The sequence below is a fragment of the Physella acuta genome, unplaced genomic scaffold, assembly GCF_028476545.2.
Source record: "Physella acuta isolate Inbredline_101_S28 unplaced genomic scaffold, ASM2847654v3 ptg000045l, whole genome shotgun sequence".
In the NCBI taxonomy this organism is placed as follows: domain Eukaryota; kingdom Metazoa; phylum Mollusca; class Gastropoda; family Physidae; genus Physella; species Physella acuta.
The window spans coordinates 43,435-61,963 of record NW_026731565.1 but is presented as its reverse complement, the minus strand read 5'-3'; the positions used below and the strand labels follow the sequence as shown (position 1 = coordinate 61,963).

At 37.8% G+C, this 18,529-nt stretch overlaps 1 protein-coding gene across 1 annotated transcript; it reads left to right on the top strand.

Moving 5' to 3' along the window:
• The first annotated feature begins 9,837 nt into the window (after positions 1-9,837).
• On the top strand, positions 9,838-18,429 carry LOC131944331 (sulfotransferase 1B1-like). Its single transcript, XM_059304890.1, has 5 exons — positions 9,838-10,050; positions 12,972-13,295; positions 13,470-13,573; positions 15,143-15,305; positions 16,384-18,429. Exons 1-5 carry the CDS (start codon positions 9,864-9,866, stop codon positions 16,509-16,511), a joined length of 906 nt encoding a protein of 301 aa, XP_059160873.1. The 5' UTR covers positions 9,838-9,863; the 3' UTR covers positions 16,512-18,429.
• Positions 18,430-18,529: the final 100 nt, after the last annotated feature.

Sequence of the window (18,529 nt, the reverse complement as noted above, 5' to 3'; positions counted from 1 at the left end):
TACTGAATTATGTGTTACATCTCATGCTATGATCATGTTTCTAACCCTCTCCTGTGGTATCTACAAGGTTACAATAGATGATGGCCCTAATAGTTTTTACTTTATGCTTGGCTGTAATGTGTGTCAAGTCGAAGTCCATAGGCGGATCTATGGGTGTGCAGCAGAGTTTCAACAACTCCAAAAAAGTTGACTATATTTAAATGGGAGCAGGACATTACCCCCCCCCCCCCTCGGCCGTAAATTACCCCGTCCCCATCCCCCCGCTCCCGGACATTGCCTCCACCCCCCCCCCCCTTGACATTACCCCTCTGTCAATGACCCCCTGTGATTTACCCCCACCCAGTTAGGGATAAGGTGATGTTGAGTTAGGGTTAGGATGTAGGTTTAGAGTTAGTGTAAGGATTGATGTTGGTGTTAGGGTTAGCTATAGGGTTAGGGTCAGGGTTCTTCAGGATAAAGTGTGTGGGTGGGGTGGGGGTATGTCCTAGAACCTATCTGTGTGTATAGGCTTAGACCTACCTCTTCTCACAAACTTAGTACGCTGGATACACCAATACTGCAAAGTCCATCCCCATCCCCACCATTCCCTGACTCTTATTTACTATCCACTCAACTGACTCCAAACTACTGACTCCACGACTTCAGCATAAGAGTCATTACTCTGTTATCATTTTAGCCGTACGTACCAAATCAGCCAAGCCTTTAGTTTGATATATCGCTGTCACTTAGATTCACGCATGTTTTTTTTTTACTGCGGTAATTTTATATTAGTGAGCTGTTCTTCTTTTAATAGTGAGACGTTTAAAATTTTCAAAGATTATATTAAAAACGATTCTCAGTTCACTTTTAACTTAAACCCAGAGCATGTTCAATGATTGTTATTGATTAATACTCATGATTGTATCATTGGTGAATTTTAGAAATTGTTCATTTGTAAGCATATCAGTAAAAACAATTGACCGATTCAATAGAATGACCAGATGTATATTTGAGTACAAGCGAGAGAGAATCTATCAATAGGTTTATAAAAAGACATGCACTTAATTTTTTTACTGAATCTTCTATGTTAAACAATAAAACGCTAACGTGGCTAGCAGTGGCGTCGCTAGGTCGGGTGTCACTCGGTGCGGCACCTCATAATACTAGCGATGTTTATCTATAGTCGGTTGTTAATACAGCTGGGTGTAGCATTAATTTCTTGATAGTTTGCATTTTTACGTCATGGTGTCACCACCCCCACCCCCTTGTAGGGATCATCATTATATACTTAAGATAATTTTCTAACTCTAATATACAATTCATTGAACTGTTAAGAATATTTATTCAATATATCTTGCAATTTTTTTTTGTCTTGGTGTCACCCCCCCCCCCCTAAATGGTGTCACCCAGTGCGGTCCGCACCCCCCGCCCCCGCCTCGCGACGCCTCTGGTGCCAAGTCCGAATTAAGACATACATAAACATTTAGTACCAATAAAATACATAATGATTTACAAAAAAAAAAAGAAGTTACCACCATAATATAGAATATAGTGGGGTTTTAACAACTTTAAAGTTTAGAAGTTACCACCATAATATAGAATATAGTGGGGTTTTAACAACTTTAAAGTTTAGAAGTTACCGCCATAATATAGAATATAGTGGGGTTTTAACAACTTTAAAGTTTAGAAGTTACCACCATAATATAGAATATAGTGGGGTTTTAACAACTTTAAAGTTTAGAAGTTACCGCCATAATATAGAATATAGTGGGGTTTTAACAACTTTAAAGTTTAGAAGTTACCACCATATTATAGAATATAGTGGGGTTTTAACAACTATAAAGTTTAGAAGTTACCACCATATTATAGAATATAGTGGGGTTTTAACAACTTTGAAGTTTAGAAGTTACCACCATATTATAGAATATAGTGGGGGTTTTAACGCCTTTAAAGAAACCACACCACCAACAATTGTTTAAGATGAAAAACATTTTCTTCGAATTATTTTTTAAAGAAATCGTTTTAAATTCAATTTCTTCAATGACAAATAAATGCGATTCTAATTCGTACACGTCGGTTAAACAGGTCCTAGCATGGAAGAAAATTGGGTCCTATCCCATGGGTCCTACCCCAGGGGTCCTCTCAGCTCGTGTTATTCTTGTCAGCAGGGGTCGGGCGGTACATTCGATCACAATCATTGGCTGAGTATTTTCATTTTAAAAATCACAGATCTGCCAACCTATAACAAACTGACCAGATTCTTCTTGTTTAGTTTACCAAGCGTTTGGTAACTCCGCGTTTTAAACTGGATCAAATCATAAATCAGCAGTTTATATTTTCTAAACTATTTATACAAAATGAAAAGGTAAAAAAACATAATTTCTTAGATGGGCGTTCAAAAAAAAAGAATTTTATTTTTTTAATCATTCAGACAAAATGTATTTTAAAATGTTTATTTTAAGGCTGTCTTCTTTAAGCTATACTCAAGATATAAGATAAATTATATTAATCCAACTAATAATATTATGAAAATTATTCCTGGTTAGTATGGCCTCCAGTGTTTCTTTCAGACTTTTATATCCTTGGGGGGGGGGGGGGGTAAAAAAATTTGTGGGAGGCGGACTAACTTTTTTCCGGAAGTTGGGGGTTGAGGGGGGGGGGGGGGGCGGACACTGGTAAAAGTATTTACTCTTATTTTTTTGGGGGGGGGGAGCTGAGGGGTGCGGTTGGCGTGTTGCTCCTCTCACCCACCCCGAAGAGATGTCTAAAAGAAACTGATAGACCTAAAGAGCCTACTCGTAGAGTTGGTTACAGGCTAAGTGCTAGAGTTTCCATTGTAGTTATGTTGGGATGAAGGCTGGTGTATATTGTTATTACTATACAAAACTGTGTTTTTAACTGTCGCGTATGGAAGGCCAAGTGACGATTATTATTACATAAATCTCCCACCATCTCCGCTGTTGAAAACCACTATCTTGTAGCTAAGGGGCGGCTACTTGAGTTTTACTACTTTATCTAAAACAGAAAGTTGTCTCCCATTAAAGGGTAACTTTAAAAAATTCCTTCTGCTTCTCGGAAAATTTTAGATTTAAAAACAATTTTAACCTAGAAAAAACTAGAAATTCGACAATTTACGGGGGCTGTTTATTAACTTTTTTTGGAAATTTCAATTACAACTACCCAGTAAAATCCATACATTTTAATTTCAACAGTTTTGTTTATAATTTTCTCGAAATCTCGTCTTTAGCGTCCTAATAGCTCAAAAAATAAAACAAAATGATAAGCCAGCTCACACTAAATGGTATATAAGTGCACGATCTCTTTTGCTTTTATCGACTTAAGATCTTGTTAAAATATACTAGATCTACTTCTTGTTTGAAAATTTTCAATGCTTTGATATAAACTATTACACCAAATATTGACTTTATTATAGGCCCTATATCTATTCTATTCTCGACTGAAAGTGTATACAATTTTCGAGAATTTTTTTTCTAATAGCCTAATTTATATGCAAAGATATAATCTAGTGGGTGTAAACATTTTCTCAATATGGATTATTTATCAAATTACTTTTGTTTTTTTAATCTACCAAAGTATCTTTCATTTTAAAGTGTTAAAACCTATATTTCCATTACAATTTTTTTAAACTGTGATTTCTTTTTTTTTTCTTCTGTGAAATATTATTTTTTTTTTGTAAAATAAATATTTTTATTGTGTTTTACGACTTGCAATTTAAATTATTATTCACCGGTTTTTTGTTATCTGACGAATTCAACCAAATAATGTAAAACTGTAAAACTACTGGTCAGAGTAAAACTTAAAATTGTACAGGAATATCACCACTCCGATCTTGTTTAGTTTGAAAGTCGTTAGGTCGAGTTGACCAGATAAAATTTATTAAAAATGTCCGTGTTTTGTTGCATAATGAAACACAGAGGAAATAAATGTCACTAGTCAAGTGTTTACATTGGTATCATAAAACACAATGCACTGGCTGGTCTTTAGACTGTTTGTGGTAGAGAGGGACATTAGTACTGTTGGTTTAGCCGTACCATACTATAGAACTAGTTTCGTTACCCCGCCCTTCATTTCATTTTCTAAAGGCGATTTTATTTTGTATCACTATCCCATTAGGATAGCAGGCTAACTCCCTTTAGGATAGCAGGCTAACTCCCTTTAGGATAGAAGACTTTTTCCCATTAGAATAGCAGTCTAACTCCTAATAGAATAGTAGACTAACTGCCATTAGGATAGTAGACTAACTCCCATTAGGATAGTAGACTAACTCCCATTAGGATAGCAGACTTACTCCCATTAGGATAGCAGGATAACTCCCATTAGGATAGCAGGATAACTCCCATTAGTATAGCAGACTTTTTCCCATTAGAATAACTACTATTAGGATAGTAGACTAACTCCCGTTAGGATAGCAGGCTAACTCTCAGCGGGATAACAGGCTAACTCCCATTAGGATAGCAGGCTAACTGTCATTAGGATAGCAGGCTTACTCCCATTAGGATATCAAGCTAAAGCTAGCTCCCATTAGGATAGTAGGCTAACTGTCATTAGGATAGCAGGCTAACTCCTATTAGGATAGAAGACTTTTTCCCATTAGAATAGCAGTCTAACTCCCATTAGGATAGCTGGCTAACTCTCATTAGGATAGCAGGCTAAATCCCTGTAACTCCCTGTAACTGTCTCAGGGTGAAATAGCAGGGTAGCAAAGGCTAACAAATTTCCAGTGGCAAAATGTCCCAACAACATCTCTACAGTATTTAACGTTAACTTAACAAGCTAACCTCGCCCTTCCCTAAACTTAAACCTCGTCTGTACCCTAACCCCACCCTAAGACACAACCAAAACCAAAGTCTAAGGCTTGTAATACAGCGTGGTACGACTAAACAAACTATAGAAAATATTGGAATAACCTTACACTGCCAAAGATTAATTAACCTTTTTGTTTCTCTGCAAATAGAAATAGGAATACTTAATTCAATATTTATTGACAAAACAAAACAATAAGCATGAACAGGTGAGATAGAGTCCTACTGTTTAACATCACGACACAAAGCTAGTTGTTGTATATCATTTATACAATTTTGGCCTTAGACTTGCATTGATTTGTCTTTCCTTTGTTATTCCATTCTTAAAAAGTGTTCGCAAGGGAGGTAATAGACTTGTTTTTATTTTTCTCACAAATATTTTTTCTACTGCCTCACTTCCCTTCATAACCTAAACCTAAATCTTAAAATTTTCTTACAATTGAATTTGTTTGTTTGTCGATTATTTGTATATAGTGTTTGCTTTACTCGCATTTTTTAAATAATAAATTATGCATAAAATTGTGTTCATAATGAATGTACATTAGGTAGCAAGGGATGTAACCTATATGGTACTGTAGAGTAGCAGTACTTGGTAGTGAACAAATGTGGGAGTATGGTAGTGGGCAAAAGAGATAACTCATCCATGTTTTAATAATAAAACATCTTTGTTACACAATTATAGTGTTATCTTTTTTTTTCTTTTTTTTTTTCATCAGTGGTACTGGTAACGTTTTTTTTTTTAAATTAAATTTATCTTAATCATGCATTAAACACTTGGACATTTTTAATTTCTCGTATAAGAAATATGGAGGAAGTATTATAATCGTGCCAAAAATCGAAATCGAGATTTTCGCAAATTTCGACTTCTACACATCCAAGAGTCGGAAAAACTTGGTTTTAACCCAATCTTTAATGTATTCGAGAATTCGCTACTGTTTTTAATTACAGAAATAAATATTAAAGGGAAGTAATACACAATTTAATACTGTCTTCAATTTAAACAAGAGTTACTTCCCCTATTTTAACACTACACTCAATCGTGAAATTATTAGGCGCAAGGTCTAAAAACTTTTTGCAGTTGTGTTGTAGCCGTAACCATAATCGTCATAGAGCTGGTATTCGTGATACTTCTGTCACTTTTAAGCTTGGCTTAAAGTTTAACCTAGCACTAGCATAAATCCAAGCTAAGATACAAACTTAACTCAAGACATACTTCTAAATGTAGTGTTAAGGAGGTTTACAGTAAACCTATTATACAAACCTAACTCAAGACATACTTCTAAACGTAGTGTTAAGAAGACTTACTGTAAACAACTAGACGGACATATGTCATATGAATATGTGAGCATGGCTTATCGATTAAAAAAAACATATGTCATAAGAAAATGTGAGAATGGCTAATCGCTATACAAAAAATATGTCATATGAGCATGTGGGCAACACTAATCAATTAAAACTGCCATAAACATTAAGATAACGCTTTTAAAAGTCTACATTAAGACATCAATACCAACCAGCGGCGTAGCTAGGTGGAGAGTTCAGGGGGCTAGAATACCCCGCCCAGGGACCCACAATTCATAACTGGGCATCACGTTGACTTTCTGTTATGGTAACGGCGTGCGTATTAGTTGAAACACAGAACTAAATGAGTGTTCAATATGCACGGGTCATACGTGTAGGTATAAGAGTGAGTGTGACTGTGTAGATGTGTGTGTGTATTATGGGGATAAAATGAACCCCTATATATATATATATATATATATATATATATATATATATATATATATATATATATATATATATATATATATATAAATATATATATATATATATATATGTGTGTGTGTGTGTGTGTGTGTGTGTATAGGGGTTATATATATATATATATATATATATATATATATATATATATATATATATATATATATATATATATATATATATATATATATATATATATATATATACATGTACGAAAAGCAATGATAGTGTCTGTGTGTGTGTGTGAAAAAGAGAAAGAGAGTGAGTAAATGTGCGTGTGTGAATATGTATGTGTGTATGTTAATGTGGGGAAAAAAAGCCCCTACAGCTGATGTCCATTGTTTCCAACCGTCACTTTTCAACACAAACACAGACACCCACAAACCTACAAACACACATACCCTCCAGGCCCACCTTTCACCTCTTTAACGTACGCCTGAGACTGTGACCTATTTACCCTGAGATAAATATCTCACACTCAGCAACAGCACCACCCTGTTCAGTAAAACATACTTGCCCTGTTTTCAATTCATCGACGGTTCTCAAATTACGTATTCATAAACACCCATTTTATTCTACATTTCGATTAAATTTTACTTTTGACACTTTCTATATTATATTTTTAAATTAATTAATTCCGATATGTTATTGAAAAAGAAGAGTAAAAAATACATTAATCGTTTAACTGAGAAGTAAAACGAAGTTTAGGTCCCTATTAACGTAAAGGGGATCCCTGTTCATGTTGGCCGACTTAAATTTTCAAGGAGCTATTTTTAATTATCGGGAATTTAAATACATAGTTGCGAGTTTATATTTAGCCTGCTCGTTTGAAGAAATTGTTTTGGAGAAAGAAGTCAAATAAGTGAGGAGACATTTGACACGCGAGACACGGTACGGTAAACAAGAGAGGGTTGCGACACACAAAAGGTCAGAGGTCATTTCTGTGTCCCTTGATGTTGTAGCGTGTTGTAGGTAGTAGGCCACAGAATATTATATCTGTGAAGATGAGGTTAAATATGATAATTATATATATATATATATATATATATCCATTTTACTGTACGGTTTACCAGAGTTTCTTTCATGCATCTCACCGTGTGGGGTTGGAAGAATACCCACACAAAAAACACGTCCAACCTCCCCCCCCCCCCCTATTTCCCCCGAGAAATAAACAAATCTAATATTTCTATAGAAATATATACTTAAGCCAGTATCCACCATCTCTGCATATCTTAATTTCACCACTGTGTAAGGGGTCATCCGTAAATGACGTCACGCTTTTTTTGACGATTTTTACCTCCCCCCCCTCCCCTCCGTCACACGTCGTCACAAAAGGCCAGACCCCCATCCCCCTAAAATGACGTCACACCATAACCTTCAACCCCCCTCAAAATTGCAGTTGAATTTTTTTTTAAAACATCGATACTTTTCCAAATTCTTGTCTGAAATCTGTCAAAATAGAGTATTTTAATCAATTCCTATTACAATTTATTAAAACAGTTTTCTAAAACGCGCTATAACGTGTAAAATTCGTTTTCTAATATTTCTCTTTTTTATAATGAAAAAAAATGTGACGTCGCACCATCTGAATCCCCCCCCCCCCCCTCATTACACATCGTCACAAAATTACCGACCCCTCCCCCTCTTCCCTACGAGTGTGACCACTAAATATCAAATACCGATATAAATCGTGTTGCCCATATTGGACCAGACAAATCAACACAGGCGGGTATTGATGTGTCACCCCACATTCTCCGTACACGTAGTCAAGTAATCGATAAACTATAACTGCCCCCAGCTGCTCATCGATGTCTCTCTCACCTTTAAACAAATCAATAACGCCGTAAAATCCGCCGTCATCAATTTGAACTCAGACGTTTGTTTAGTTCAGCTGTTTTTTTTTTCGCGTGAGTAAGGTGAGGTAAGTGCAATAATTATGCGTACATGACACGCAAGTGCGTACGTATCGTGTATATGCGTACGTTCAATATGCGTATGTGTAATAAATATGCGTACGTATAATGTAGGCTACGCGGTAAGCGCGATGTTTACCTCTGTAAGTGTGTGCGTGATAAAATGGTACACAATTGTGTGTAGCCATGCATATCATGTATGTGCGTATTTTCAATAGATATGCGTGAACGTCAATGTATGTGCGTGTATTATGTCAGCGTGGAAATACGCTCCCGTACAGTATTGATCCCGGGGGTCATCGGGCCGCAGACAGTTTAGCCGTGAAGAGAGCGGGCAATAGTTTGGTTGGCTTTCATTTTATAACCGTTCGGCGCGCCAGACCTCTCGTTAATAGATTACCTCCCCCCTCCCCTCCACTATCCCGGTGTGCGGAGTGGTTTCCCTGTGTTGTTTTGATCCTGGTAAACTGCTGAAAAGATTAGCGTGTAGGTGGGCGGGGTGTGTGTTCTTGAAATGGAAAACAATGCCGTGGTGTTGTTTTGTATTATATGAACGTCTATAAAGGTAGTGGTGATTTGTTTATTTAATAAACTCATATTTTTTTTGTAGATTCTTGTTAGTCGTAGGTCTACACACTACACATGTGTGACTGTGTTTGGTATTTAAAATCACACATCAGGTTATTCTGTGTGTAAGTAGATCTGTGTGGTCTGACCAATGTGTTTGTTTTGCTATCCAACACACTATGCCGGGTACCTGGCTCAGATTACAGTAAGTTAAGGTGGCTGGGCATAGTGCTGACCCCACCATCCTTTCATATGTCGAGGTCAAGTAACATGTGAACTCTACTTCATCTGCCCATGGTTAAGTTAAGTCGGCTGGGCATTGTTTTATGGTACTGCATCGCTTGTTAGGTTTACGTTAAGCTTTACACAATAAACCCACTATATTAAAGTATCGGGTAAACGATACTACTCGAATGATACAGCTCCATAATCACCGAGTTAAACGATACTCTCGTAAAGTATCATATAAATATAAAACGATCTATTATATATTTCAGCATCAGAACGATACTAGTATAACTATGGCCATTGCATTGGCATAACGAAAAATATTTGTTGCGTGTTTGAATAGAAAGATAAGTTATGAAGTAATTATTTAAACCCGCACTGTATACAATACACATTAATCCCATGTCTTATTATTGTTTGTAATTATTATTTATGTTATACTTTTGTCCATAGGTGGATCTATGAGGTTTTCCCGCAGCAAGAGCTAAAAATAGATTTCCCGAACTTTGCCTCGACTTTGACCACATTTCACTAAACGACGCTCAACTCAGTTGTTTTAGTTTTTTTTTTCAAAAAATCCTGTAACATCACCATGGAAACCAGGTGCCATGAGGGCGGGATGGACGTGGTGTATTTTGAGGACAGGGGCGGGGCCAAGCTCAAGCTACAGGTGGTAGATGGCAGGTATTTCCCGACCTTTCCGCATGACGTCATCAAAAACATGCGCGCGCTGAAGATACGGAGCGATGACGTCATACTGGCCGGTTACGTCAAGGCTGGTGAGTCGGGTAGTGTATCCCGGGGGTGGGGACGTTGGTGAGTGGGGGCGGTATATTCTATAGAGTCCTTGCAAACACGTGACCTAAATCACGTGATACCTACGCCCGCCGCCACAGTGGTGTACATCAGACGTAAACACAATCAGCCGTTCGCCAGCGCTGGACGTGTTCACCAGCGCTGGACGTGTTCACTGTATGTAAAGAACCGCACCCGCGGAAAAGGAAAAATATGTTAAAAAACTTGAACTCTTAGGAATTGAAGATCCTTATACTGTTATTGACAGTTTCGTGGATAATATAAATATGTGGACAAAATTTCTAAATAAAAATATTGTTAGTAATACCGTTTGCGTTTAGAGTTTAAGTAGACGAAGCTGATCAAATGCAGTAATATATTATAGGTTATCTACTGTAGCAAACGTGAGACCACTTAACTCCTACAAAACCCACACTACAACGGCTAATATAATCCATGGGTAATAACCAATCTGGGTAGCATGTTATACAATTTAAGACCCTTATAATCCAGCAGGAAAGTAATCAGACACATTAATACTGACGTTCAACCCTCATGATGGCTGCACCTGTATCTAGCCCACAATAAAACCAAAGAGGAGTCTGCCCTGCCCTCCCCTGAAAATGTCTCACCTCCGTGATACCCAGCCCCACAGAGATAGTATTTCTTATATAATTTTGACCCTCAGGGCCCAGCAGGGAGAACAAAGGGGAAAGTCCCACTGCTCTCCCCTCAACACTTCTCACCTCGGTTATGTCATTTATAGCACACATGGCTTATCAGGGGAAAGCATTAAGGCATTAAGAATCTTAACTCTGGACAGCTACACACTAGTATACTAGCTACACACTAGGTGCCTACTGTAAACTACTAGACTGTAGGCCCTATGTAGACCTGCAATTGTATCAATTGTAGACTGGGTCCATTGTTATTATTCTAAACCAGGGGTCTCCAAACTTTTCAGTCCGAGGGCCGCATTAACTATCAAATTTCAGTTCGGGGGCCAGTTTCTTCCAGGCATGTCTTTGATTTCTCTGGGCAAAGTTCCTCAGCCATCACCAACAAACGTTTTTTCCGTTGACAAAAAGATCTCCGCGGGCCGGATGAGAGGACCTCGCGGGCCGCATCCGGCCCGCGGGCCGTAGTTTGGAGACCCCTGTTCTAAACCATCTCACTTATAATGTTTCTAGCTTGATTTGTTTCTTTTATAAACAGTGGATTTAAAAAAAAATTAGCCTAATCATTAACCAAATAATAATAATGTGGTTATTTGTTGTTGGCTGGTATGATCTAGATTGTACTACTAGGCTACAAAAACTTAGTAGACCAGTTACTAGATATGAATTTGAATTTAATTAAACTCAGTCCAGTATCAGATACATATTGCTGTAAAAAGACAACAAAGTAGGTAGGCCTTAGTAATTTATTAAAGCCTTCTACTACAATAATATCAACTACATGCTTGTATAAAGTTTTTACAATTTAATTTAAGTAGCAGATTCTAGATCTAAGTCTAGTCATACAATCTATTTCAATTTCAGAAAATTTCGTTTGCTAAAAAAATGATTAGATAATAGAGCGAGATTTTAGATCTTAGAGACAATTAAATGCTTTATTAGGCCTATTATGACTACTTTTGATTTATTATGGGTGTATTTTGAATCGAATGTAGATCTAAAGTAATTAAATTTAAGTAAAGAAGTAGATTCTAGATTCTATGTCTACCCAGCGGAGCCAGGTATTAGGCCTACTATTAGATCTTATTATTCTTATTATTACTTTTGACTTTGTCTTTTACTATAAGTATTTGTGAAGGTCGAGCATATTTGTTTTATTAATAGTTATCTTTTATAATTAAAATGAAGTTTATTATTTTACTGTCCTTACCTGAAACAAAGTATCGAGAACTGCATTTGATCAGATTCGTCTACTTTAACTCTAAACGCAAACAGTATTACTAACAGTATTTTTATTTAGAAAATTTGTCCACATATTTATATTATCTACGAAACTGTCAATAACAGTATAAGGATCTTCAATTCCTAAGAGTTCAAGTTTTTTAACATATTTTTCCTTTTCCGCGGGTGCGGTTCTTTACATATAGTGAACGCGTCCAGCGCTGGTGAACACGTCCAGCGCTGGCGAACAGCTGATTGTGTTTACGTCTGATGTACACCACTGTGGCGGCGGGCGTAGGTATCACGAACGGACGTGACGTCATATGAAAGGACTCTATAGAGTAGAGGTCTGGATATGCCGGGGGTGGGGACGTTGGTGGGTCGGGCGGTATATTTTATAGAGTAGAGGTCTGGATATTCCGGGGGTGGGGACGGTGGTGAGACGGGCGGTATATTTTATAGAGTAGAGGTCTGGATATGCCGGGGGTGGGGACGTTGGTGAGTCGGGCGGTATATTTTATAGAGTAGAGGTCTGGATATCCCGGGGGTGGGGACGTTGAAGCCAATTCTCCCAGACATTTTCCAGGCCTTGTGCTACGTGCGAGGAAAGGGAGGAAGGGAATTTGATATTCATACCTTTTGTAGTTGAGGTTTAAAATTATGAGAAACATCAATTTTAATTATATTTACGAATATTTTGTAGGGGTGTATCACTGTGATTCATTTTTAAACTGTCAGTCTTTTATTGCAGACAACCAGTAACGCACGGAGATTGTAGATAAGAATATAGTACAATTGCCGACCCCCACACCCCCTCCCACCACCCAACATAAGTTATACAGAACCGCCAGCAGTCATTAAATGTTTGTTCTCTATCAGTGTTTCTTCCAGACTTTTTCTCCGGGGGGGGGGGGGGAGGAGGGGAGGTAGACTTCCCCCCCCCCCCCCCCCCCCCCCCCCCCCCCCAAGAGATGACTGGAAGAAACTTTTGTCTCTATATCCCGCAGGCACACACTGGGTATGGGAGATCACCCGCATGCTCCTGGCTAACACGACAGACGTCAAACTCCAGGAGAAGGACGACTGCATGATCGAAGACACAGCCCAGCCCGTGCTGGATGCTCTCCCCTCCCCGCGCGTCCTCAACACGCATGTCCTGTTTGATCAACTTCCGGTCGAGGTGTTGACCCAGAAGCCGAAAATAATTTACCTGACGAGAAACCCCAAAGACACGGCGGTCTCCTTGTACCACCATAACAGGAAACTGTGGGACTACTACTTCTACGACGGGAAGTTGGAAGACTATATCCATTTATTTTTAGAAGGAAAAGGTGAGTACGCCTTAATATATATATATATATATATATATATATATATATATATATATATATATATATATATATATATATATATATATGCATTTTTTTTTGCTTTGGTGTCACCCCCGCCATGCCCTCGCTACGCCTCTGATTGGAACTAATATTATTTTTTTTACTTATTCCTAGTGGACTACGGCTCCTGGTTCGACCATATACGCTCGTGGGGAAATGTTTTAAAGGAACGACCAGAACTGGATATACTAGAAGTAAACTACGAAGATCTGTCGGAGGTAGTTTTAGAAGCTTTTCATTTGTTTTGTTAAGCTGTACATTACAGTACATGCGTGGTGTAATTTAGTTTCAGTGGCGTCTCTAGGGTGGTGCGGGGGTGCGGACTTCCCCAGGCGGCAAATCGAGTCGAACCCCATGCTATCAAGTAAATCGTTGACTGGTTGTTTCCATCTTTTATTAGGAAGATATTTAAGACTCACATTGTGTTGGTTTTTACATTTTTACTTTCAAATGTTGTATTAAACCAACACGCTTCAATAGGATGATGGAGACACACAATGAATATGTTTGTACCCTAAAGTGACTAGAGTGAAATAGTGACCTACTGGTTGACTTAATGGACTGGTTATCAAATTGGCTTTGCCTGATGGAGCTGAAAAGTGATAATTCTTTAATTGCTCAATGAAAGTAGACATTTAAAAACTTATCGTTATTGTTACAGTTACATTATCATCAGTAGCCACCTTTGAGTGTTTGACCAACAGGACCCACTGTTATAGTTTGACCATTCAGCCTTAGACCAACAGGATCCACTGTTATAGTTTGACCATTCAACCTTTTACCAACAGGACCCACTGTTATAGTTTGACCATTCAGCCTTTGACCAACAGGACCCACTGTTATAGTTTGACCATTCAGTCTTTGACCAACAGGACCCACTGTTATAGTTTGACCATTCAGTCTTTGACCAACAGGACCCACTGTTATAGTTTGACCATTCAGCCTTAGACCAACAGGAGCCACTGTTATAGTTTGACCATTCAGTCTTTGGCCAACAGGACCCACTGTTATAGTTTGACCATTCGGCCTTTGACCAACAGGAGCCACTGTTATAGTTTGACCATTCAGCCTTTGACCAACAGGACCCACTGTTATAGTTTGACCATTCAGCCTTTGACCAACAGGACCCACTGTTATAGTTTGACCATTCAACCTTTGACCAACAGGACCCACTGTTATAGTTTGACCATTCAGCCTTTGACCAACAGGACCCACTGTTATAGTTTGACCATTCAGCCTTTGACCAACAGGACCCACTGTTATAGTTTGACCATTCAATCTTTGACCAACAGGACCCACTGTTATAGTTTGACCATTCAGCCTTTGACCAACAGAACCCACTAGTTTGACCATTCAGCCTTTGACCAACAGAACCCACTAGTTTGACCATTCAGCCTTTGACCAACAGGACCCACTGTTATAGTTTGACCATTCAGCCTTTGACCAACAGGACCCACTGTTATAGTTTGACCATTCAGCCTTTGACCAACAGGACCCACTGTTATAGTTTGACCATTCAGCCTTTGACCAACAGTACCCACTGTTATAGTTTGACGATTCAGTCTTTGACTAACAGGACCCACTGTTATAGTTTGACCATTCAGTCATTAGACCAACAGGACCCACTGTTATAGTTTGACCATTAAGTCTTTGACCAACAGGACCCACTGTTATAGTTTGACCATTCAGCCTTTGACCAACAGGACCCACTGTTATAGTTTGACCATTCAGCCTTTGACCAACATGACCCACTGTTATAGTTTGACCATTCAGCCTTTGACCAACAGGACCCACTGAAGAAGATACGTCAGATCGCGTCCTTCCTTGGCGTCTCGCCCACAGAAGAACTCGTTGCTCGGATCAACTCGGCCTGTTCTATAAATAGCATGCGCGAGCGCAAAGGTGGGCTGTATGCTGACTCTCAAGGACTTTCCATCATGTACAGAAAAGGTGAGTATATATATATATATATATATATATATATATATATATATATATATATATATATATATATATATATATATATATATATATATATATATATATATATATATATATATATATATATACATACCTACATGTTTATATTTATACATGAGTATGTATGTGTGACGCGATCGGGTAACCAAAAGAATGGATGCTCGAAAAATCTAAGTTAAAATCGATCGCACTCCATCCAACTAGAAAATGATATTTAGATCCACACGGTAGTTTTTTGCTATCTCTCTATATGACATGTATTATATGACAGGTATTATAGCCAGCCGCCTATAGTTCCTGTTTGAAATCTGGAGTCAGACACAACTAAGAGACACTATCGATTCGATATTATAACCATCTCGCGTCACCTACAGGTGCGTGTCAAATGGGTTATCAAAACAAAGCAAAAATGAATACCTTTCCGTTGTTACCTTGAATCAATGAAAGATAAAAATAAAGTAACTGATAAAGAAATCTGGACTACGTTGCTACGTGTAGTATTTCTTCCAGACTTTTTTTCTCCGGGGAGGGGGGGGGGGGCACTTGATATTTTCGGGGGCGGGGGGCGGTCAACATTTTCCGTGTGGGGGGGGGGGGGGGGGGCGGACACTGGTAAAAGTATGTTTTCTATATAAATTCCATTTCGTTCGGGGGTGGGAGCGGTAGACTTTCTTCGAAGAGATGCCTGAAAGAAACTCTGGCTACATGTGGTGGGGTGGTAATGCGACGTTATTTTACGCTGACTAGTAACTATATTGTGTGCCTTAGGCTTTGAAGTAACGCTGGTTGTCAGTTTTCTTTAATGATTTTTTTTTCATAAATTGTTAAAACAAATGTATTTTACTCAATCTTAGCTCATCTTAGTAACATGATGGTATGATGGAAAGGAATTTGTCTAAAAAAATATTCCGGAGAGGAAAAAAAAAGGTGGGGGGAGTAATGTTTGATATTTTTGTATGAGTCTGACACTTTATGACGGTCTAAGACAGGCTGGAGGTATAAAATATGTGAACTCATTTATGGACGACTGTTGTGTTCTATTTTCTAGGCTTGGTTGGAGACTGGAGAAACGAATTCACAGCAGAGGTCAATGATCTGTTTGATGGAGTGCTGAAAGAGAAACTGGTCCACTTGCAGGATTGTGGTTTACAATGGAGGTTCCAGTTGGATCAGTAACAGGGGCTGTGGTCATATGTACTGCTGGTCAAGTGGTTATTCTAAATTGGTTATTTGTACTGCTGGTCAAGTGGTCAATCTAAACTGGTCATTTGTACTGCTGGTCAAGTGGTCAATCTAAACTGGTCATTTGTACTGCTGGTCAAGTGGTCATTCTTAACTGGTCATTTGTACTGCTGGTCAAGTGGTCATTCTAAACTGGTCATTTGTACTGCTGGTCAAGTGGTCATTCTAAACTGGTCATTTGTACTGCTGGTCAAGTGGTCAATCTAAACTGGTCATTTGTACTGCTGGTCAAGTGGTCATTCTAAACTGGTCATTTGTACTGCTGGTCAAGTGGTCATTCTAAACTGGTCATTTGTACTGCTGGTCAATTGATCGTTTGTACTGCTGGTCAAGTGGTCATTCTAAACTGGTCATTTGTACTCCTGATCATTTGTAATGTATGCCAAGTGGTCATTCTAAACTGGTCATTTGTACTCCTGATCATTTGTAATGTATGCCAAGTGGTCATTCTAAACTGGTCATCTGTCTTTCTAGTTAAGTGGGCCTTCCAAATGGTCATTTGTACTGCCAGGTACTTGACCTACTGGTCAAGGGGTCACTTAAGGACATTCTCAAGTGTTTATTTGTACTGCTTATCTAGTGGTCAGCAATACACATTTTAAACCTGTGGTCGCTTTTAGGTTTGGTAAATAATGGGAATTGTAAAAACGTCTGAAATGACATTGATATCCCTCATGTGTTTCTAGACGCTTTTTTTTTTTTTGGTGTGGTGGTTCATTTCTTCCTATTGTCTATCAATGAAGTAAAGCGCAAAAGAGAAGGAATACTTCATGACCTTTGCTCCAGTTGTTTGCTCTGGACTTTTAAGATGGTTGGGGGAGGGTCAGTAGAGGGATGAAGGAAACATATTTTAAACTGTTACCTACTGTGATCCACAATCCCATCCTATGTTGCAACTGTTTTTTTTAACAAAGGTTAAAGATTTTTTAAATGGCAAATTTAATGTAAAAGAATTATCATGTATATTTTAATGAATGTTTTTTGTGATACTTATACAAACACTGGGATGTTTCTGGGATGGTTATGCCTATTTCTAATTTTTAAACATAGTTTTGTCTTTGATAAATTTATGAAGATGTTGTGTAGTAAAACGTGGTGAGCTCCAGATAAAACTAATCTCCTACAGCTTAAAACTGAGATTACTTAACCCGTATAAAACAAGTTTGCTTTTTCACCAATATTCTTTTTAAAAATATTTTCATTAAATTGGTGTTTGTCTTCAGTAAGTAGTTAGGGCTCATACATAAATGACAGCGTGCTTTTCAAAAGATTTTACATTCCCCCTCTTCGTAACAAAGAAAACAAACACACATTCCCTCCTCCCCCACCCCATAAATGTCAACAGTTGTTTATTAACAATGCAAGTGTGAATGAAAAGTTACCAAACATTCACCACCCCTCCACCCCCCTTACGTCTCCTCCCATCCTATGATTGCATGATGTCGTTTATGACTGACCTCATATAAAAAAAGGACTATAACAATTTGTTTTAAATTTTCAAATGCAATTATATCGAACAAATTATATCACAACCAGCAGAAACAAAGACCAAAAAATAAAACTATCAGATGCTTGTACCTTTGGTTTACATCGGATTGTAAAATAAAACACAATTTATTTTTAGTAAGTTGTTTAAGTCTTCAAATGTGTGTGAAAACATAACTAAGAACAAATTGTTCTCTGTCAACTTGTTGTTTTATTCTCTATAGCCATCTTCAATCTAAACAAAATATGTCAAATTATTTTTCTATTCTCTATGGCCATCTTCAATCTAAACAAAATATGTCAAATTGTTTTTCTATTCTCTATGGCCATGTTCAATCTAAACAAAATATGTCAAATTGTTTTTCTATTCTCTATGGCCCTCTTTAATCTAAACAAAATATGTCAAATTGTTTTTCTATTTTCTATGGCCATCTTCAATCTAAACAAAATATGTCACATTGTTTTTC